The sequence below is a fragment of the Chlamydotis macqueenii genome, chromosome 2 (assembly GCF_036417535.1).
Source record: "Chlamydotis macqueenii isolate bChlMac1 chromosome 2, bChlMac1.mat, whole genome shotgun sequence".
Lineage (NCBI taxonomy): Eukaryota > Metazoa > Chordata > Aves > Otidiformes > Otididae > Chlamydotis > Chlamydotis macqueenii.
The window spans coordinates 7,970,293-7,994,462 of NC_141557.1; the positions used below are offsets into that span (position 1 = coordinate 7,970,293).

Below are 24,170 nucleotides of genomic sequence, written 5' to 3' on the forward strand. Positions count from 1 at the left end.
TCTCTTTACAAGAAAATCCCTGTATATTTTTCTTCTTGTTTTCTTTTCAAGAAAACCTGTCGGTAGCTACTTGCACCAAGATAATTGTTTAACTCTAATTAGAAGCATTTTTGAATAACAAGATTAAGATTTCTAAAGGGTCTTATCAACAGTTAAGAGGTAATATGTTTCTATTGCATTATATTGCTCTAGCTAAGCAGCCTGAGGAGCACACAAAATGTGCTAAAAATATCACCTGCAGTGATACCTGAAGAGATTAATGAGTTTTATTAGTGTCTACATTAATCCAAGTACAGAAGATAATGATTTTGCATAACAAACTCTGGGACAGATTCTCAGCTGCTGTAAACAATACCTCCATTATAAGGTCAGTAGAGTTAGATCTGTTTACATCTCCTGAATATGTCTTTGTCTGAATTTTAATTATACAGGACTAAATTCTCAAACTGTACTCTCAGGGTAGCAGAAATATAGCACAGCTTGAACTATGGAGCCACTGTTAATGTCTCCATTCAGATGCCTTTGCAAAATGTGTGTACATAAGAAAATACAGAGATCCTGGTAGGATTTCCATTTTCAATTATTTTATAAAAATATCAGTCTGTTAAATTTGGTGGGATTATTCCTTATTTACATAACTGAAAGTGAGAGGGTTTTCAACTTCCTTGCTTACAAGCAGTTGAGAGGAACAAGATTTCTTTTAGCGTGCTTTGTGTAGGATCTACCTAACGTCAGATACCTGCTGTGGGTATATTTACATCAGAGACAACTCCCTTTGCTTCCTGTTACAGCTGATGTGGGTCAGGGCAGTGGAATCATCTGTTCTGTATGAAGTGCAGGCTTCTAGATGAAAGTAACCATCCGTTCAGCCCTCGGTCGTACAACTGGGGTAGAGTTGTTGGACCCTGATGGAGAATCACTTGGATCCGTTAATAGCAGTCTTCCTTTTCCACAGCTCCTCAGGCTGTTTAGCTAGACCTTGGCCTTGCCTCACTTTCTCAGGGTTTTATTTTATTGCTCGTGAGCAGTCATACTCTAGTACCTTCTTGATTATAGGAAATCCTATTTCTTCGTATACACATATAATACATAGGTGGAGAAGCTGCTGGAATGAACACATATCAAGGACCTTTGCTTATCCTACAGTTGATCAAGCAGACAGAGCAGCAGCAGCCCACTGGAGTGGAGAAGTGTTTGTCTTACATCATCTGCTACCTGAGGACTTCTACCAGGGCTTCCCACCTCTGCTTCCCAAAAAAAAATCATAGTTGGAGTTGATCATAATGACCAGACAATACTAATTGGCATTTGGTGCTTTCTTCTCCATCTACGTTGCATAAAAGCACCCAGAGCTTGGGTCTGGCTGTATATTCTGTGAGTGTCTACAAAAGTGGTGTTTGTAGCAATAACTAGTGTATGACTTTATGTCATACCCATATGTATCTTCTAAGGTAGCTAAACATAAATGATCTTACTCTGATCAAGCCCATAATAATTTAAAAAATTGCATTTTCTCAGCTGTCCACAGAACAAATGCGTGAGCAGATATTTATGGCTTGAAAACAATTTCTGTACTGACAGTTAGAGGCTAACCTCCACCACACCTCAGTTTCACTCGATCCCTTTTATTAGCTTGCTTTGTGATCTTCAGCAAACTTCGCTGAGTTTGAGACACAGACACAACCGTGGCTCAGCTTAACCTCTCTGAAACAGGTGACAAAATTTGTAAGATTTGATTAATCAACCGATGCTTATAAATTCTCTGTGATACTTAAATGAAAGACAGTGGAAAGGGAAAAATATCTATTTTTTAAAAAAAGCTGAGAAAGGTCTCACATTGCTCATCTAATCCTGAAGCTCAAGAGTTGGAAGTTTTCTACTCACTGCTTTGGTACCTTAAAGGCAGCGTACAATTGTCGTAAAGGATTTTTTGCTGTCCTGCAGACAAAGCAATCCTTAACAGCAGTGCTGCCTAGCACACACTGAAATGAGAGAAGTAAGCTGTTCTATGAAAGAGAGGTAACCTCTCTTTCAAGAGTGCAATGCAATGCTTACTGTCAGGAGGCAACATTTATTGCAATCACTCAGTCCCAGAAGGCTAGTTACCTTATTTTTCATCTAATTTTATATGCTCATGATTGAATTACTGTAGCAGGATCTAAGGAAACATGATGCTTTGCAGACCGCTGTTAGATTATCTCCTCTAGACTGTCAGAAAAGCAATATGTGCTGGAGCAAGGTCACTCCTACTGTCACTTCCATCATAAAATATGAGCTTACACTTCTGTCTCCTCTCATAAACCAGCAGAGGCATTGCCACTGACTCTCTCTGAGATAAACAGAAAAAAGATCTGGATGGAAAGGTTTCGCTACTTTATACATAAATTTAATTGAGGATGGGGTTTTCTCATCTGGAATGGGATGTAAAATTCAATTGCATAGAGAAAAGGGTAAGAAATTACAAGTTTTGTCTGTAAAAAAGCAATATATTCCTGTTTCTTTAGTGGGGCTCAGACACATACGGTGGCTGAATGACACTGAGGCAGTAAAGCCCATTTTTAGGTGATAGCTCCTTCTCCTCTGAAGGATAAAGCCTTATCAATGACTACCACTGTAGTCAGCTCTGTATTGTTTTAATATTTCCATTTTAAATAGGTGCACCATGTCTTCAATGACTCCTTCCCTCTCTCTCCAGTGTAACCTGCCAGCACTATTAAACTTGGGTCCTGAGGCTGTTAATGGGTAAAGGAAAGACGTGCAACCATTTCTATTGCAAGCTGACTTGTACTCTGACACTCCATGTAGCAGGTTTAGTTACAACATCTTCACTCTTATAAAAAAAATCTGTGAAATCACTGACAATTTTGCTTCCACATACAGAACTGGCAAAGATTTTCTGGATCCTTGAGTTGAAGTCCCTGCTATTGCAGACAGAGCATTTAGCATCCTTTACATTTGTTGGTCAGCCTGCATCAACTGACCTCAGCCATAAGCTGATCTTGGCCAGCTCAAAGCACCTGGGGAGGTGTGAGGTTCCCCACAAAGGGTTAATGCCTTCTAGCACTGAGACAAGAGGAGTAGTGAGGAAGACCTCTAGCATATGCATACATTACTGCAATTAACGTCATTTAATACATGATGAAAATGATAGGAGGGCGTGTTATTCATGGAATGCCTACCAGCCTGCTAATTAAAGTTCTCCGTAATCATGCATTATCAAGAAGGGATTAATCATTTTTAGAGATGACATAAAGAAAATAGGTAGTTACACGGAGGAGAGAGGACTGTAACGAGGGCTAAGAGAAAACTGTTGTCTCATTCTCAGCGTGGTTGCTGATGCTAGAGAACCACCTTTGCCACTGCACTGTGTATTATCCTTTCACTTATTGACCAATTTGGGAAAAAACGGCTTTCACTTTGAAAAGACACAACAGTGTAACTTAGAACAGGGAACGCTATCTTCTTCTATAAGTCTCAAGTCCTTCCTTCTTTTCCAAAGATTGTTTTCATTCAAATTACCATAAAATCACTATAGTCTATCCTGGCTTTTTGAAGATTATCTCTGCTGGAACCTGTGTTTGTAGCTGACTGGTAGTCTTTACTGACAGTATTTTGCAGGTCAAATGACTTTAAGGCTGTCTCTCTCTTTGAAGAAAGGAAAACAGCCTCTTCTAACAAAAATGTTGAAGTATTATCCCCTGATGTGGATGTCCTCTCTAGCACTGTAGTTATCAGTAGCTTAGCCTAGATGCTGTAGATCGGTAATAACAGGTAACAGGAATGAAGTAATTTTCTCCTTTCCTAGCAGGCAATTTTGTAGCTGTAGAGCTAAATGATATGTTGTAACTGAGCTGTGCTTGATAAAATACCTAAAGAGCCAACGGGAAAGGGATTTATCTGGGTATACATCTACTTTTCCCCAGGTTTGTCCTCTGAGCCGGCAGCCACGATGACAACAGGTCTGTAACCATACTCCTGGCCCTACGGTGCTGAAGGATGCCTGTAGACCTGGGAAATCATTAAAACTAGGATTTATAGCTCTTGGGTTCTGCCAGATAAAATCCTGGTTCAGTCCCATAAACAGACAACACGTGGTGCAAAAGCAGAAGAGGAAAATGTTGCAATTTAAGGATTTTCTTTGAGAGTGATTGATACTAATGAAGAAGGAATGCAACCAAATTAGCGATAATCTGAGTCAAGTTCCTCATACCATTGTATATGTAATTCTTTCTGTCTGTGTATTTATGAATTTTAAAGACAAGTCCTGCAAGTTTATTCTTTATAGAGGCAGCATGTAGCTATAAACCTCTTAGCTCCTTAAACTGTTTCTTGAAAATTTAATTATCTTCTTTGCTCCCTTTTGGTGACATATAGAAACACCATCTGGAGATCGGAACACTTAGGAGCATTGCTTGCTGCTTCCACTTATTAGATTTGTTCTGAGCATTTTAAAGTCCTTTTCTTATTCTACAATTTTTTATTTTCTGGGTTGGTTTTTTTTTTTTTGAGTCAGCAAAGATTTCCATTACCAAGTTTGATCAGATCATTTGGCTCTGCTTTGTGGCAGGTTGTCCTGACCTTGCCTTTAATCACATTTTAACACCGTAGAGTCCAGAGCATGATTTAGCAAGGTTCAGCCTTCCAGTATGGAGAGGTCTAAAACCACATTTTGGAATAATTTTACAAATCCAGATTTTTATGCTCTCTGATGTGGTCGCAGCACAAGCACCTGACCACACAAACAATACAAGTCTGAGATTCATAATTACACTTCTGGATGATACCATATAGACTGAAATTTTTGGTGTAGGTGGGTCTAAATTACAAAAGACATAAGCTAAATCATTAATTTACAATGAGGGCTGCTTTGAAATAGAGCATCAACTCAGCATTTATGCTTATTGGGGCCAGGATTCAAAACAGGGCTCTTGTCCTCGATCACTGCAATCATTCTAAACCCGGTTAGTGATTGCTAACGAGCACCTCTCCTGCTTTCTTTTAATAATGTGTCATGGACTTTTTACTAAAACCCACTAGCCAGCACTTCTGTGCAAAAGAGCTTTTAAAGGAGGTTGGAGGTAGTCAGAAAAGTGGGAAAACTGGGTCGTTAATGCTGCCTCATGTGCTGCATAGGCCAGCGCTGTACCGCATGAGATAAGCTCAGCCAACAGCCGGGTAAGGGGAACATCCTTCGAAGCGCCAGCATCCGGCACCATTACCATTGGCATCATTCAGCTGAAGGATTTTAAAAATCCTTCATCTGTATGATTTCTTTTTTTCTGAAATGTGAGTAAACATAAAATTGTGGGCAGTGTTTCTATTATTGTGGCTATACTTAGATGCCATTACTTCATAGTTTTTGTCTTTTTCGAGGATATATGTTTTGGAAAATCCCTGAGTATTTTATTCTCTCATGGGATTACCAGCTGATGTAGCTAGATTTGAATGTGTCTCAAAGAAAAGCTAAATTAAACCAGTACAGAGCTTGGATTTGCTAATGAATTTTGCTGTAGCAAAGTAACATTTTATTTTCCCCATCTTCTTATGGATTCAATTAGTTTCATCTGCACTTTTTATAATACTGAGTTTGGGGAACTTTTTTCCCATAAAATCCTAAAGCTAGGAGTTTTAATTGATAAATATCTTCACAAAAATATACTGGTTCTATCACACATGAGAAATTTTTGTCTGTAATATTCATTACAAGAAAACAGGGGCTTCTACTGCTATGAACTTTCTCTCTGAATAAAAGTGTCTGAATCCTTTCTGCCTCAGTAAAGAAGATCACGGCATTTGTCTTTCACCATGAATGAACAAAACCACATTTTGCTTCAGTTTCTCCATTAATACGATGGGGGCGTGGGATCATCATAGATACATTATTGGCAGTAATTTGTACATCTATGTCACTTTGAGCAGGATGAGCTTAATATTGTTTAATACCTGATGATAATTTTATATTGAGATTTATCAGGATACAGGAAGAGGGAATAGAAATTTTATTGTTGGTAATATAAATACTGCACTAAGCGTTTAATTCGAGTTATGGAAAGATGTGTAAAGCCCTTTGCAACCTTTCCCCAGATGATAATTTTTGTGCTTTTATCAAGTGGTGAGCAGAAATACAGTGAGAATTAGTGGTTTGCCTATGGCCGCATCTTGTGTCAAGTATCGTGACCCCCATTTCCTTCCTCATATTGCAAGACAGCACTCCCAGGAAAAGCACCATTGGCTATTGGAACAGACCAGAACTTTGTCTAGCTCTGTAGCCTGTCTCCATCAGTGGATGGTGCGTAATTACCCTCTTCAGGATTTTTGCAATAATGTACCCATCAGGGACACGTCTGCCCAGCTCCCGCAATAAGAGGTAGGTTCATGCCTTCAGGCGGGAGAATAATGAACGTCTTTCTCCATCTTTCTGAATTCCTTCATTTAATCAGACCTTTTAACCTGTGCCATTTGGGCCAGACCTACCATCCCTGGAAAGCAATGGAAAATCTGGAGATAAGGATTTTTTTTGTACTAATTGTGGACAAGCAGATGCCAGGAGCCCTAAATTGATGTAAGATGTCTACCGTTCAACAGCACAAGTTCATAAAGCAATGTTTTGTCCACAAAACCTATCTACATGGCTCATGTGTTGCCTTACATACCACATAGAAGTCTGTCATATCACACTCTCGTTGATGGCATTCCTGGAACCAGATTTTTCTTAGTAGTTGTTATGCTCATATAAACCTCAGTGCAGGCAATAAAGAAAGTACGCAGCTTAGCTCTTCCCTGGATACGTTTGGCTGTTTATGGACTATAAAGCAACTCAATATTTAGGCGAATATATCTGCAAAAAGTAGGTGGATTGCTTTCTTTGTTCCCTTTCTATAAAAAAAAAATCAGGTTATTTATATAGTACTGTTGGATTCTCTAAATCCTGTATTGAATGTCAATACCTATGATACATTTACTTACAAACACGCTGATTTTTATACTTGTTTTAATTTGTTGACTCATATCTAGCCATGGAAAGTTCAAAGACACGCTGGTAACAGTGGTCCAAGAAGTTCTAACTAGCTACAAAATGCTAGTTAGGACACAGGTGTTTGATTTTTTTTTTTCTCTGCCACAGGCTCCTTTAGAGAACTCAAGCAGGTCTTGTAATTTCAGCTTCCTGGAGGTGTTGTGAAAATAAAATCCATTACTGACTGCAATGCTCGGATGTGCAGTGACAATAAGGGGCACAGGGGCTCCTAGATGGATAAATTACCAGAAAGGTTTTGAAAGATTCAGTGAATCTTCAATCTGTTCACTGCAGAGGAACCTTCCTAGCAGAAACCTGGCTGTTAGTATGCAGGAGAGCACTCCCGTAACAAAACCAGCACGTAAAATGATTAAATCATACTGGAGTGAAGAGTTAACAAGGCATGGCTGCGCGCGTTGGCTGTTAGCTCACAGCACCATGCAAGGTTTCATGTCAATAGCAATTCAATAACTACTCTGTAATTACATTGCAGGACTTAATAAGTGCAGGGCCAGTCCTCCCAGGTGCTGTATGCTCTTAACTCCCGCCAGCCGCAGCGGGAGCAGGAGCTGGAGGTACCCAGAGCAGCCGAGCAGCCCCTCAGCACGTCGCTGGACAGGACTCCAGCAAGTCTCGTGCCGCCATAGCATCACTCAGTGCTTTTAGGGACAGGCAACGCTCGCTTGAGCGAGGGATCGCATTTTGAGTTATAGCAGCAGTAAAGCAGTTATGAAAAATATAATAACCCATTTTGGCTTAAAGCATTCATTATGTATTATACGTTTTTATAGCACTGTGAGTGTGTCAGGAATTGAGAGACCCAGTGCAGCTGTGGGGAGGAATATAAACCTTTTTCAGCTTGGAGGGTCCTTAGATGTGTATGTGTGTGCAGTTTGCTCCTTGTTGGTGATATGGAAGTATCGATCTTCTTAGAAGGATTTGAACAGGGAAAAAAAAAAGTGTTTACTTGTCAAATGCTACCGGGAGAGTGTTTCATTAGGAGTTTTCTATGTGGATAACACCTAGGTTAAAATGGGAGAGAGTCTTTTTCTTGCTTTTGAGAGACAAAGAAGTAGGAGTTCCTATTTAACCTCTTCAGGTAACCACTTCATGTGGCTCGGGGCATCTCTGGCAGATGGCTGGGAAAAACTTCCTGCTGTGGGTACAAGTATCTCATTCCAGGGCCTAAAACAAACATTAAATACACAGAGGAGAAAGACCTACATTTAATCCCTACTTAAACTTAGTTATGTGGAAAGCCTACTGCCTGGTAATGAAGCATGTGGGTTAGGTGTAAACTAATAATGTCATAAAACAACCCATCATGGTAATGGCAGAGCATCTTAGAGAGTCTCTGAAGCGCTTCTTACTGAAATCCAAGCAAAAGCTTTGTAAGTGTGGCTGGTCCTGCTAAGAGGCCCAGAGCCTGGCAATTCAGGTGACCTTTGGCGAGGATCGTAATAAATGATGTAATTGAGGTAGTCTAAAGAGACTTAATTACATGCTGAAATAACTACTGGCACTGAAAAGGAGTTTTATTAACCAAGTTGAGAGCCAATGGATAGAGAAGTGCAATAGGAGCGCCGTGTTTTAAACAAATACAAAAGATTTCTTCCCAGATTTTACTAATGGAGTACGCGCCAGCTGCCACCACACTTCACTATAGTAATGTCAACATCTCTGAAGACCCCAGCCAAGGCTGAGAACCAACTTTAGGTGCTTTCCTTACTGCAGACACCATAAGCAATAGCTCCCAGGCAGTGATCAGAAGGAGGAGGAGGCTCAGGGGAAGGTGATTTTTACCTGCTGTCCCAACTGATCATGCTTCTCTCTGCCCCAGCTTGTCTTGCTGTGAAATGCAATAGCCCCAACAAAGCACCTTACAGTATTTTTCATCAGTACATCTTGGAGGACCACAGCACAGTCCACAAGGACTGGAAGACAAAGTCAGTGACGCCACTGAAGGAGGCAACTCTGTCTTCTGTCCACCTTGGGGGCTTTTTCACCAGTCTATACCTGTGCCACAAGCAGGTGCGCTTTGAGCTGGGTCCAATGAGCTGAACTGAATGAAAATTAAATATAATATTATTTTTCTTCTGGGATCAGTTCTAGAAGCTGTTCTGCTGTTTTGTTCGGTGGCTGTGCAAACATTTATGAGCACGCAAAGGAGAGGGAAATGCTGACATGGGACCAAGTGGCCAAGGTGGGGATGGAAGAGGATTTTGAGTATTTTATGGGCCATCAGATGACTGCAGTTTTTACTGCTGCATCCCAGATTAGACTGATATCTATATTATTTATTATTCACAATTAAATTATAGTTTTCATCTGCTAGCCCAGAGTTACGTTATTTTCCAGCACTTACTGCCTCGTGTGCAGCTCACAGGGGTTCAGATTTTCTGAACCATCTGAGCTGTCCTTGGCCTGGATCTGGGGTCTATTGCAAGGCATAGAAAGCCAGTGTTGGACACTCTTTGCTATGGGGGTCTGAACAGAGTGTTGTCTTTCTGGGTAGAGCAGGGGAGGCAATCCCCAAGAATGTGCTCCCTTTGTACTACTGCACGAGGCGTCCTAGCCAAAATATCTTGCTAACAAAATCCAAGAGGCATGAGAAACATGGAGGTAATGCTGAAGTGCAGCTAAATGTCCTGCAAGGTGGTAACAGCCTCCAGGAACCAGGCATGACCCAATGGTGGGGTGCAGGTTCCCATCCAGACGAATGCTAAATGAGCGCAGCAGCCACACTCGTGCCCGGAAGGCAATCCTAGTGGTTGCTCACATATCAGGTCACTGGGTGACTGTTATCTATTGTGACCAGAATGGTTTCCTATACAAGGATGATTACAGCAACGCTTGGGTTTTTGTATACCCAGTAGCGGGAGGCTGTAATTAGTGCTTCCAGGCAAACTGTGACCTTTTGGAACTTTTCCTGAGGCTTATGAAGCTTAAATTAGTTTCTGCTGTTTGAAAGCATGCACAGACTTAATCTCTGGGTCCCATTTATATTATAATGACTATATAATTCACATTTGCATTCACTTGACTCCCTTTCTTACTTAACAGCCAAGGTTGGCTCTTGAGTCTCAACTCCTTTGTGCGCAGTTCACGGGTCAGAAATCCCCTGGGTAAAGGCAGGATGGGGAGAGCTCATTCTTGCTCCCTCGCATGCTCATACGACTTCAAAATGGCAGACTGATATGAAAAATCCCTTTTACGCAAACAGAAGGTACCACAAGAGTTTTTGCTCCAGGAAAAAGATAGGATGCTATTAGTGGTTTGGAATTTGAAAGATAACTTATTTTCTATCAGCTGGTGACAACTTAGTTATTAAAGCAGTTTGAGATTAATTTAAATGGTGGATTTTGTGGATGTTCCAGTCACATTTGGTCTTTCTTTAAGTAAAGTAGATCATTCATTTATGTTACAAAACATTTCACTATCTTGTTATGCATCTTTAATGCAGTGTAAAGTACCCATAACTACTCAGTGATGTAGAACAAGTGGAAAAAATATGCCTGACTGTTTAATAACAAAATGAATAGAAAACACCTGTAATTTCCAGTTCATGGGGAAAAAAAAAAGATTGTGGAATGAAAGTGAAACTCCTAGCCCCTTTAAAATTACCTCATTCTGCAAAGCACTACATGTTCCTTTCTTTTACATCCTTTGATCCTGTTTTCTTTTTGACTCTTGCTTGTAAATATGAGCTGTCTGGCATTGCCCAGAGGAAGGTGATCTATCATCTGCTTACAGCCAGGGTTCCTGTCATTTGGTCATTCCGTACATATAAAATTTTATCTGAAGTCCACTCATAGGAGATAAATGACCATGACAATAGGCTTCCTCCGATGCTTCAAATAATGAAGCTTCGGAAATCAGGCAGTGGCCTCCTGGATGCTGAGGCGAGGGTGCATGTGCATCATTTCCAGCTATATGAGCGACCTTGGTTGAACTCATTATTCTGCAGTGGGTAGTACAGATGTTACCATCCCACAAGATTTAAAGCTTCCTCTAAGGAAAACTGCTTCTTTCACCTTGTTTGCTAGCTGGACCAGCTCTAAAGTTTATTGATGGCTTTTGTCTTCTGTTTGCGTGATAGTTGTTTCGTCCTTTATTAATGCAGCCAGTACATTAAGGATATATAAAAACCTGAGAACTCATGAGAGGAAAACACCTTAATAAATAGACAATGCAAAGCAATGTTATTTATGTGGCTTTTTTTAAAGTTAATACCCAGAATCAGTGATCACTTAACTAGCTAGGATATCATTATTTTGTTGCAAGATGATTCTACTTGCAGAAAACAATAAATTAAGATTGTCTAAATCAATTTATACTAGGCTTTTAATGGAATAAACTCAAAATATGCAATGGGGTTTCATTCTGTCAGAGTTAATGAGTTGTAAATGGCACTGAGAAGGGAGTATTTCACTCATGCCATGATTAGAAAGAAATATCCTTTTCCCTTGAATATATCTGCAGTGCATTTATTAGAGGAGCTGGGAGGAGTAACAAGGACTTGCAATGCTCTTCCTCTCCTTCCACAGCTCTACCAGAATATGGCTACACAGTCTCTCCATTATGATGACACTGCCACAATACTTTTAAATCATGGAATCACAAGATTAAAGGAAAATTCAGGTTGGAATGGACCTTACGATGTCTCAAGTGCAACCTCCCGCCCTGTGCAGTGTCAGAGAAGAGATCAGACCAGGTTGTTCAAGGCTATGTCTAGTCTTATCTTCAAAACCCCCAAGGATGGAGAGTGCACAGCCTTCCTGGACATCCTGAGTTATCTAGAGACTTTCCAAGGTAGGCAGGGAATACAGAAAATGTCGGGCATATGCCTCCACATATGGTATTTCTCTTAGGATTAGACTATACTAATCTGATAAGAAACTTAAGTATACTTTAGCAACAGGGACAAATGTTAAACTTCTGCTTTCATTTCTTTTCAAAGTTTGCAGAAAGCCTGGATCAAAATTGAATTGATGGAGGTTAAATTAATGGGGAAATCCATTAGAAATGGCAAGAAATAGAACAGAAATTGGAAAAAAGAAAGTTGGATGTGGAGATTTCTCTATTCTAATTTGTTCTCCCAACCACAGATCTGAAGCAGCATACTAGAAAAAAATACCATAGTCTTTTGGGAAGTCAGTGATCCCCATGTGAGCTGGAGTTGTTCCATCCTACCTCTGGTATTTACATCTCCAAGTACACAGTCACGGTGCACTATCAGGTGCAGGAATTGTGACAGAAAATTCTTCTAACCTACCTCCTTTTTTTCTGCTAATCTTATTGCTACAATGGATGGATGTACCTGCAACATTTCTTGAAGGTCTTAGGTTTTCCACATTCCTCCTTGGAACCATGCACACACATTATTGCATTATGTCTTTTAAGAACTTTAGCCAAAGCCTCATGAAAGGAAAGAAACACATTCACTCAGCCTACTCAATGTGGTGCCTCATTGGATGATATTAATTAAGAAGAAGAGGATGGAGATTAGTGAAAGAATTGTAAGGGAAGGTTAAGTACCAGCTAAACAAAAGGCGGCAGTAGATTATGATGAGGAGAAATATAAGGCTAATTGGAGATGAGCAGCAGGGTTCATTAGGAGCTGATCTTGGGAATGACCTTACTTAGTTTGTTCCCCAGCAGCCTGGGAACCCAAAGCTTGACACAGCTAATGAAATTTGTAAAGGCCACAAAGCTGATAAGCATCATGAGAAGGCAGAAAGAAATACTGGAGAAGCTGGCTGTCTCGCAGGGCTGGAATGAAAGAAATTAATAGTACAAAGAGCAAGATTAAGCACACCACAACTCAGGGCAAGGATTTGCCGTGCATGCTTAAAGCTCTGTAGTTACAAATGCCTTAGAAGAGGAGATGGGTGCCTGGCATGCAATGCTGGTCACTGGATGTCTGCCAACTACATACTGCCTGTGGCCACGGAAAAGGCAAATGCTCTTTTAGAATGGATCGGGCAAACAATTTTCAGTAGAACTGGGCAAATAGCAGTTTCATTGTGTAAGGACCAGTTAAGACATCTTCTGCAGCAGGGCGTAGATTCCTGGTCATTTCTGTTCAGGAAGGAGGAACTGAATGTGAAACACTCTTGCATTAAAGAATATGAGGAAAAGAACATTTGTCTTGCAAAAGGGAACTAAAATAATCTAGTTTATCTCACTGGGTGAGAGCTTTGGGGACACATGACTGCTCTAACTATAATGGGAATACTCATGATTAGTAGAAACCAGCTTGTTGGAACAAACCCAAAAAAGATGTAAATTGGAATGACAACCAGTGTAGCTTCAAGTTAGAAGGCAGCTCCTGCAAGAAGAGCGAGACACCAGTAGGAATTACATCAGCGAAAACAGCTGTATTCAGAGGGCATTTGTCAATACTTTTATAATACACAATTACCTGAAGAAGCAAGGGAGGGTATTCTCAGACCTGGAGGTCCCATGCCTTTTTGTATTTCAGCGACTGTAGGATGGACAGTGGGATGGAGCTGGGTTGTGTCAGCCCAGCTTCCTACAGCACTGCTTGTAGGTGCCTCTCAAAATCCCGTGGAACAAACTCAGGACCTTATTCTCTCCAGCAACCTTTTGAAGAGCTCATCAGAGCTATTTTGTGCAGTGTAATTAAGGGCAAATCTCTTGCCCATTTGCCCTCTAGACACTGCTAACTGAAGCCGCCTCAGAAAACCAGATTTATTTCTGCTCCATATAAAGTAAGCATGAAATTTGTTACGAGTATCAGATGGGACAGAAACAAGCAGTACCATCAGTGCGGTTTGTGCAGGCCTGCATGTTGCCTGAGAAGAAGACAGTATTGATTATTTTACAAGACATGTTACATTTCAGGAAGCAAAGATTAGATTAAAAAATTAAATGCCTTGGGGAGGATGAATAGCAGCACAAATCTGTTTGATGTTTGTGTCAACAAGGTTGCCAACGCAAACAGCACGAACATCTGTCTGTGGCATAGACTGGAAAATACTCTGAATGGGAAAATATTTTAATTGTAAGCAGTGGTTCACAGAACTCCCCATGTCTTTATTTATTAGGATGATAATATCACCCCAACATATGAATTTGATGCAGCACGTATAAATAATTCATAGATTAGCAAATAAAGAGATCGGGAATCTGTACACAGAGATGGCTGTTGCCAATTATCTCACTTGTGCAGAGCCAGACCCTCTCGGCTCCCATTGCTTGCAGCTGCTCTTTTAAATCATTCATCAGCTCTTAAGAGATATGCTGGTGGCTCTGGCAGAGAGTATTTGAATTTTCATTGTTTACACACTGTGAATTTAGCTTCTGGTCTGAAATTATCTGCCACATTGAAGCCTTTGAGAATATGGATGACAAGAATAAGACAATTCCTCTTTCTTTTTTTCCTTTTTTAACACTTATGTAACTTTAATTACCTTTTTGGCAATTTTACTTCATATTCTTTTTATAATCACTACTTTCATTTTAAAGTTGTAGCTGATATAATTCCCTGTGCTGTTTAGTTTATCAAAACATCGGGAATATTTTAGAATATTCTTTTAAAAATATAACAAAACAAACGTCTCATAAATATTTTGTTCAAAGTTGAATAATTTTCCATTTTTATTCTGGAAATCTATACCTTACCATCTAAATAGCTGGAATTGCTTCTTTCTGATAGTGTTTAAGCAGATCTCTCTAGGAAATAATAATGAAAAGTGCTTTAAAAATTGATGACAAGCCACAGCCAATGCTTTTTCTTGTTAAATTACTGAGGCACTGAGTTTCTGTACACATTCAGAGAGCAGTGGGTAGTACTTCCTCAATGGTAATTTTGGCCCTGACGTTATACTGATATGGCTCAATTCACTTGTGGTATGGATAAAGACAGTAACATTTTTAAAGTAAAGGCCTTATGATGAAACCAGATTTTCAGCTGTATGAATTGAAAATCTCATTCCATTAACTAGAGATTTATGCAGCGTTACTAACAATGCATGTATCCAGGAATGCACAGAGTATGTCTATACACATAGAAGTTCTCCAGTCCATGGTTTTGGTCCTTTCTCCACTTGCTCCAGTGCACCCCATGCCACTCTTGCCAGAGGCATGCAGAGAGGGATAATGGGGTTACAGACCCCTTATGGTGCCACCCAGCATCCTAAATATGCCCACACCTTGAGGTGTATCGCAATTCTGCTTGTAAATACCCCTCTGCGGCCGGGGCCAAGGGAATAAATCCAACAGCATCATCATCCCCTCATCGTGCCAGGAAGGTGGCCTGCCTGTGATTTTGGGCACAGTCACCTAGGTTATAGGGTATGTACTGGGCTTCTCTTACCTTTTCACATTGTGGGCAAAATAGCTCAATATTTGCTTTACTTTCTTAAAGTGGAGAACTTTGTGTTTCGTTCTACAAGGAGCACAAACAAATGCTTAAATCCAGCCCACACCTGATGCTGACATGTGCTCAGGACTTCTCCAAGCAAAAAGCAGAGCATTTGCAAAGTTTCCAAGGGGCTGGGTAGACACAGGCGCTCATCAGCGCTGATTACAGAGCAGAAGCAGCAGAATGTGCCAGGGCTCAGGAGTCCCAATCAAAGCCCGTTTGGAAGGGCTCTGGAGAGAGGAGACACGGAGCAGAGGATGTCCTCGCTCTGCTTCTGTCAGCTCCTAGCAGTTCACTGAACAAATTAGGTTTCACTCTCAGATCTGCAAATGACAGTGGATGGCATTTACCAGATGGCATGTGCAATGGGACTGTCACACCATTATAGGTTTAAAAATAAAGTATGGGAAGCAGCTAATGAATGTACACTTCCTAATTTCAAGAATTTCATTCTATCCCTGTCAGACATTAGGCACTCAACTTGTGATTCTTGAAAGACTTTTGATGTGTATGTATTAAGAGACATCGTCTAGCATGTAACAAGGCTCTTTTACTTTAAAAATTGGAGTTGAAATAAGTAATTTATATAATTCCTAAAAAAAAATTATTTTTCTTCTTAATGACCTTGAGCCTGCTTGCAAGTGAAATGCATTGTTTATGGAATGTTGTCATTGGGAATATTTAGTACTGAGAGTAATCTGTCACACAAACCTGATTATTCTACTCTGTAGATTTCTATCTATCTTTACCATTTTTCCTCATTTGTTGAAAAATAAAATTTGAGCAATTCAAAGTCTCATTTTTCAAGGATACTGATGCATATTTTAAACTATTTTAATTTCATATTACCTCAAACTGAATATCTTTGTGTGGGACCTAACTTTAAAATATTGATTTGGGGAGACAGCAGTAAGGTAGTGAGAGACTAAGGAAACACAGTACATAATACATGGAATTTTCTAAACTAGATACTGACATTTTCCTTTTTTATTAGTTTTTTTCCAGTGCCAACACAAAAAGGAAGAATAAAGTAGAAAATAAAAGGATTATATGCATTCTATTTTTCTCTTTATCTCTTTCTTTGTTAGGCATTTTTGTGTTAATTCAAGGACTGCTGTAGCTCTGATTGAAGTCATTTGGGAGGATTTCTTTTATTTTCAGTGATGATTTTATCATGCCCGTGATGAATTGTTTATTTGGTTTGTTGCTTTTCCAGCAGACTGGCTTCTGGGACTACAGAGAAAAGGCAGGGCAGATAGATATGGTCAGCATATCAATGTGTATTGGTAGTAGAGAGGTAAATTCAGCTAAATCCTGGTGAGAAAACCATGGCTTTCCTCTGTGTATTATACTCACTTAGCTGCATTCTAAGAAAATGATACAAAGAAAGGAATCTGATTCTTAGTGGAGGAAATTCTCAATTACTAGGAAACAAAGTCAGGTTGCCATATCAGTCAGCCTAATTGTAAATAAAACCTTTCCTGCCTGTTCTCTGTCTAGGTGAGGTCTACATTAAACGCTCCTGATTGTACACAATGAGATCTGGTTTCTTGGCAGCACAGAGAAAACCAGTGATACAATTATACTGTCCTAAAGTCTTTCTTGCTCTCCAGAACTTATTTCACTTACCAAACCAGTATGGATGGCTCCCTGTAACCCGTTTTGTTGCCAATTGTGTGCACACTGTCAGTTACAGCATTTCAGGGGCTTTTTCTCAGCCAACTCTAGACAAATTGCTGGTGATCACATAGGATTTGCTTGTAGGTTGAATGACTCAAAACATCTTAAAGGGGCTTGACTCTCAGTGAATATCAAGCCTCCTTAAGCTGTCTTAATTTGAAGCTTAAAAAGCATTGAGTTTTTCTTATGTTCAAGGTAGTTTAACAGCAGGTTTCCCCTGCATGCTAGCAGCATGCCACCAGGCTGTCAGAGCCTGAGAAAGGAGGAAGCACAGTTTCTAACAACCTTTCCTCCATGGGTCTTTTGTACAGATGTTTCCAAATTTTGCCATCCCCATCAGCTGCACACTCTCATCACAGAGTAAGGTTGAACTGGAAATAGAGTATATACAAAAGACAAGTCCTACCACAAAGACTGGTGAGGCCACACCTGGAATAGTTTGCTGAGTTTTGGGCGCCTCACTACAAGAGAGAAATTGAGTTGCTGGAGTGTGTCCAAAGAAGAGCAATGAAGCTGGTGAAGGGTCTGGAGAACAAGTCTTACAAGGAGTGGCTGAGGGAACTGGGGTTGCTTAGCCTGGAGAAAAGGAGGCTCAGGGGAGACCTCTACAACTAACTGAAAGGAGGTTGTAGGGAAGCAGGTGTTGATCTCTTCTCCCAAGTAACAAGTGATAGGATGAGATGAAACAGCCTCAAGTTGCACCAGGGGAGGTTTAAATTGGATATTAGGAAATTTTTTTGTCACTTAAAGGACTGTGAAGCATTGATACAGGCTGCCCAGGGAAGTGATGGAAATATTTAAAAGATGTGTTGATGTGGCTCTTAGGGACGTGGTTTAGTGGTGGACTTGGCAGTGTCAGGTTTATGGTTGGACTGAATGATCTTGAGAGTGTTTTCCAACCTAAATAATTCTATGAGTCTATAATTCTATAATCTATTATCTTCACCCACACATGGCATGGGAGCTGTGCTGTTGGGATCTTTGCTGGGCGTATGGATGATCTTTCCCGAGCTACTCACACTTGCTGCTTCTGCATCATATTACGTTACGGTGAAAGGGAAGGAAAGTAAGATAAACAATATCTCTGAGGTTAAGAATGAACCATTTAATCATTGCAGTGCTTCTTCCATCTTCCTAAGCAGTATCGTCAAATTCATTGGAAAAGCTACAAACAGGTATGGTAGTCACATACGAGTGGCTATACTGGGTCAGACTGAAATTCATCTTGGCCCAGCATCCTGTCTCCAAGAGCAGTCAGCAGATGATAGTTGAAAAACAAAGAGAAAGAAGCTGACAACTACAAAATGGACATAATCTCATGTACCATCCCATTTTTCTATCAATCAGCCACTTGGTGACTTTCTGAACAAGAAGTTGAATCCAGAGCACTGTGCGAAGGACTATAGCATCCTACAGCATTATCCTGGTTTTGGCAGGGATAGAGTTAATTTTCCTCTCAGTAGCTGGTGTGTTTTGGATTTCGTGTGTGAAGAATGTTGGTAAAACACCCTGATCATACGAGTTGCTGTGAATGAGACCAAGGACACCGTCCTGCTTTCCAAGTCTCACTAATTTGCAGATGCAGGAAGCTGGGAGAAAGACAGACAGAATAATTGACCCAAACTGGCCAAAGAGAGTATTCCATGCCATAAACATCATGCTCAGTATGTAAGTGGGGGCAGGCGAGGGTGGGTATCTGCCTTCCTGGCATCCATCTTTCTCCCTCGTTTTACTGGCATCGTTCCCTCTGCCTTGCTGGCTCCCTTTTGCTGCTTTGCTCGCCGCTCGGTTTTGTTTCCGTGATCACTGCTCGGGACGGGCTGTATCGGTCATTGGGACATTGGGTGGTGAGAAAACATATTGTTCACTTTGTATATTTTAGTATCCTTATATTCTGTTATTATTGTAGTTTTCCCTTTTTATTTTAGTAAATTGTCTTCATCTCAACCCGCGAGTTCTCCTTCCTTCCCAATTCTCTCCCCTATCCCGCTGGGGAGGGGGAGGGTGAGTGAGAAACTGTGTGGTAATTTGGGCTAAACCATTACAAGCATCCTACAGCATCCTGTGCTGAAGACTATAGCATCCTATGGTAAAGACAATAGCATCCTGAAGACTGTAGCATCCTATGGCAATGAATTCTGTGGTTAACTCATGTGCATTGCATAGTAATGATAATCCTCTTTGTATAATACTGACTAATTTAAATACCCAAATGTTGCATTTTAAGATAACATGTGTGGTCTTTTTTAGTGTGAGAGACAAACCGGTGTTTAATTCATTAAAAAAAAAAAAAAAACCACAACAAAAAAAAAAAAAACCAAAACATTTGCAAAACAGCAACAGTTATCTCTAGCATACAAAATGTAAATGCTTTGTACTGTGATGTTTGGGTGTCATTAGAATAACTTTAAAAGCAAGTGATTTAATTGTGTTTGTGCTAATTATAATGTTTACAAATTAGAGAAAGATGCATTTAGTGGTCCGTTGGGAAAGGGTTTTGAAACCTCGCATGTCTTGGAGTCTACAGTACTGTCATTTATTCATAGACTCTTTCTAATACCAGGGTGATTTGCTTTTTAGATTACTCTTGCATAAAAAGCGAGTCTCAGGAGTTTTCAGCTCCATGGAATTCAAAACCAGGTTCACGTGCATCTGTGTGTGCGTCGATAGATATTTAACCGAGTTCTTTTCTTCTTTTTTTCAAGGTCCCCGGGTCCCGATGGTGACTGTTCACAACACAACCGACGCACAGAGTAAGCATAGGCTTGAGCCTTGCAATTCATCAGAGAAAAGTAGCCAGGCAGGACACTGAAATGCAGCTGCTCTTTGGTAACCTGAGACTAGCGGGGAGCCCAGGCTATGTCTAAATGCAAGTCCTCTGCAAATCAGAGGGACTTCCAGAGCTGTTGTGCTGCCATCACAAAAGCTTTCCGTTTGGGGTACAAAGACAATGGTTTGGGCGTGATGTTTCTTATCGACTTTCTTAAAAACTGCACAGCCCACATCTCTCTCTTTTTGTTAGTCTTTTGCAAGTATTGATTTGCGTCCTACTCAAAAATAAGAAATATTTAGCCTAATCTATGATTTACCAAAAAAAAATCACTCTGATATGGCTTACCAGGTTGAAAGAGATGACTCAGAGGGGTGAGCCCCACAGGTTGTACCTCTGCCTGGTTTCCTGATCTGTTCGCAGGGATTGTAGCACTTACTCTTTGGTAAGGCTTTTTCAATCTAGTGATTCACATCTACACTAATGTGAAGCTGGAATTATTCCAAATACAATTTTTTCCCCTTAAAATCTTTGGTACTGGCTGCAGCCATTGCCAAACTGGTTAGGACTCCTTACTGATCCCAGAAAGCCATGAGGTTTCTCCGGTTCCTCCTTCATACCTACAGCAATACAAATTATCCAGAAAGATTTTTTTTGCCCCAAGTCAGTGTGGCAGGAAGCCTCAGATAGACAGCCTTTTTCCATCCCTTCTCTACAGGGGTCTTAAACGAAGATGCCCCTATCTCTCTTTCATGAGTCTCAGGAGACTTCATAGCAGGATGTGGGACTGAGTCTTATGTGAAACCAAGATTTATCTGCTCCTGTCACTTTGATGGTAGACCTATATCTTTCATTTTAATGTAGAGTTTAGCCCAGCCTTAACCTGTAGTTAGGGACTTCAGGCATTGCTAGGATCCAAGTAATAAGCAACACCTTTATTCTCTCTGCTCTGTATGTGGCCACTTTATCAGGTATCAGTTTAGCTGAACTGGATTTACAGCAACTCACTGCTGTTGTCCCTGCAAAGGAGCAGAGCAAACCAGGGAATTTGACTCTCAAACCAAAGGTTTTCTGTGAAATGCTGAGCTGCTTCATTTCCCACTGAAGGCGGTAGGTGTCAAAGGAAAGACTACTGTGGCACCAGGACACGTAAGAAAAAAGCACAGGATCCAAGATTGTTAATGAGATCTATTGTACATTTAACTTCAATTGTTTTCCATAATTGTTTTCCAATTAAAATGTTCCTTTACAGAGAAAGACATGCATAAAATTCAGCAGCATCCTGGAACAAGTTAGGTTAAAGAAATATACTGCTGCATGACTGTCCTGTAAGGGCAACTATAGAAATCTTTGCTACCAAAGCAAAGCAGCACAACATACCCTGAACCATGGCTTAGATCATCTGCCATCATCTTGCCTAAGGGGCAGCCATGAGATAAATATTTCATTTCTTTGTGACTCAGTTTCCCCACTGGTCGGTAATTTCTGGATAAAAGTGTTATGATGGAGCTGACTGATTTTGCTGTCCAGAGGAGGACTCTCACTCCATGTGCCACTCTGGTCCCTTGTGAAACTACTGCTGCTATAAATATGCAAAAGTTGGCACTTGTAGCTATTCTGGTCTGCAAAAAAAAAATACAAGAATTGCTTTTTAAAGTAATACTGAAAGCAAATTGCAAGCTCCTACTTTTTCAGTCTTCCTGGACCAGTGACCACTCACATCTCAGTCTGTGCACAAGGTTGTATCAAGCTCTTCATCCTCCCAGCAGAGACCTGGGCTTGGCAGAGCCCTTGCTGAGCACAACTCCAGAGCAGCCCTGGTGATGCCCACAGGGTTCTTCAGCCCACAGAGGATGCTGCCACAGGGCCAGGAGACCTGCAGCTCCAAAGTAGCTTTCTTTTTTTCCCCCTTAAACAAAATACCATAGACATGGAGATGGCTGACTGGCTATAACATACAGGAGGGTGCTCTCGTGAGCTGTGTTATAGCCTCCTGTATAGTTTTATAAAATACTTTTAGGTTAATAAAATGAGAGATACTAAAAAACAGAAACAGCAAATGAAAGGTTTAAAAAAGTAATGTGAAACACACCAAGACTAGTTTTATTTTGACAGATATATATGTGTAGCGTTTATTACACAGAGGACTCAATCTAGTCATGCACAGAACACATCCCTACTGAAAGTCATGATTTTCTGCATATGATTAGCATTTCCCCTGGTTCCTCTTTTCCCCCTCATTCTTTTGCTTTTGAATAAAGGGCAACTGACAGTTGCATTTACTGAATTTACTTATTTTATATGAGCCCATTACTCTATACAGGGAGTTTGCCTCTGTGTTCTGCAATAATCTGATAATAGTCAGTGGCACTGAATATTATAGCGTGCTTACATTTAATTAAGCAATGACCATTTGTACTCCACAGACTCAAGCTCCCTGTGGTCCTACGGCAGAAAAGAAAGTCCTCTAGGAGATATGCCAATCTTCTTTATTTCCTCCACAGTCTTCCTGGCTTTCTGCGAATGCAATTATATGAACAAATAAAACAGCTTGACTAAATTCCCCTACGTGCCAAGCCCCTTTCTGCTGATAAAGCTACTTGTGTGTGCCATAATTAAATGAGAATCTTAATATTTAACTAAACGTAATAGGCTGTTGCTTTGGTACTTTTGAGGGGGTTGTGGTTTCAGTAGAGATGAGCCAGGCTTTTCAGAAGCAGGGTGAGTAGTCATTGAACCAATAGAGATCTGTGAAATGGATTAACTGGGAAGGGCATATTCTTGTGCTGTGCCTGCCTGTTCAGCAGGGATGGGCAATGAGAGCATGATAATCAGGTGCCGTAAGTATTATCTGAGGAGCTGGGATTCTACGTCTATTTGTCGATGTGTCTTGAAAGGGAAGTTGCAGTCAATGAAACACATAATTTGGTGCGAAACCTCAAACCCTCTCTGGGTTCACATGGAAGAGACAATGCCCTTGATCAAACCCAGCCTGATGCCGTGGGGCTGAGCACTGCAATGGGCTCCCCAGACCAGAATTCACTGACACCACAGTGGGATCCCCACAGGCCTTGAATCCCTCCCACATGGGACTCAGGAGCCTTACCATCACGAGGAGACATTTCCCACCACCTAGAACATACAACCTGAAATGTCTCCTGAAGATAGGCCCTTTCCTTAGCAGCTGGGAAGGACTTACTCTTTCTGACGTTGGAGGTGGCCTTTTTTTCTAGAAGAGGCCCTGCGGTTAGAGCACATGGCCAGTATGTGGGGAATAAAGGTTAAACCCTGGGAAGGAGGAAGGAATTTCAGCCCGAGAGGGTGCTTGGATAAGACACATAAGCAAAATGTACATTTATGGAAACATTCTGAAAGCCAAGACTGCTCCAAAACCTGACTTTGCAGGTTTCTATGATCTTTGTCCAGTCTTCTCTCCCCATGGCTTTCCTTCTCATGGATTTTCTCTTGTGTAGCAGCACAACTTTGTCCTGAAGCCCTCCATAGTCTCCTCCCTTTCCCCATTTATTGTGTGTAACTTGGGCAGAGACTTGAGGACTTTTTCATTTCATATTTAGCTTTGTGTGGCAGGTAGATGTCTGACTGGAACCCATAGCACTGCCTCAACATGGGTGATATTTCCATTTGCTCTAAATCAGCTGGATGTCACTGATTTCAGGAATATAGCTTTTTGCCAACACAGAACCTGGAAGGAGTTTCGAAGACTTCACTGAATTAGATGTCTGTGATGACTAGAAGGAAAATCTTTCATAAGGAAACTTGTGTTACAAATATTAAGGTGACTATAAAATGGTTTGGTTTTTTTTTCACAAACCATGCCAAAAGTTTTTGTGATCTTGTCCTTCTTCTTTCAGAAATTTTTGAGCTGGAGGTAAATGAAAATGTGCAGCTGGCTGTAAATGACAGGCAAATGCCAAAGGTAGAATACATGGAAATCAAGATAGACGATTACAGTAAGTAGCACCTTTCCTCTCTGTTCTTTTTCTTTTTCTTGTCCTTTTCCTTTTTCTTTTTCCTTTTCTTTTTCTTATTTTTTTTTCTTTTTCCTTTTCTTTTTCTTTTTCTTTTTCTTTTTCGCTGCTGTGAATTGATACAGTCATCTTAGATAGACTGGCAGGAGGAAAAATTACTTTTTGGGTATCAATAAACTCACACAGTTTGCAAAGCACTCTCTTAGGATGTGCTACATAAGGAGGTTATTACAGAGACAGGATTTGATGAGAACGCAACAGAAAAAAAAATAAGGCAAAATTATAGGGTTGGGTGTTTTTTTTTTCCTTTGAAAATTTTCTTTGTAA

At 40.5% G+C, this 24,170-nt stretch overlaps 1 protein-coding gene across 3 annotated transcripts in view; it reads left to right on the forward strand.

The window, feature by feature from the left end:
- DPP6 (dipeptidyl peptidase like 6) overlaps positions 1-24,170 on the forward strand; it is a 508,132-nt gene that overhangs the window by 470,808 nt on the left and 13,154 nt on the right. For all 3 annotated transcript variants that reach the window (XM_086741833.1, XM_086741830.1, XM_086741831.1), the window contains exons 17-18: positions 19,790-19,837; positions 23,727-23,825. In XM_086741833.1, the coding sequence (XP_086597959.1) occupies positions 19,790-19,837; positions 23,727-23,825 (147 nt within the window). The remainder of the gene's footprint in view (positions 1-19,789; positions 19,838-23,726; positions 23,826-24,170) is intronic.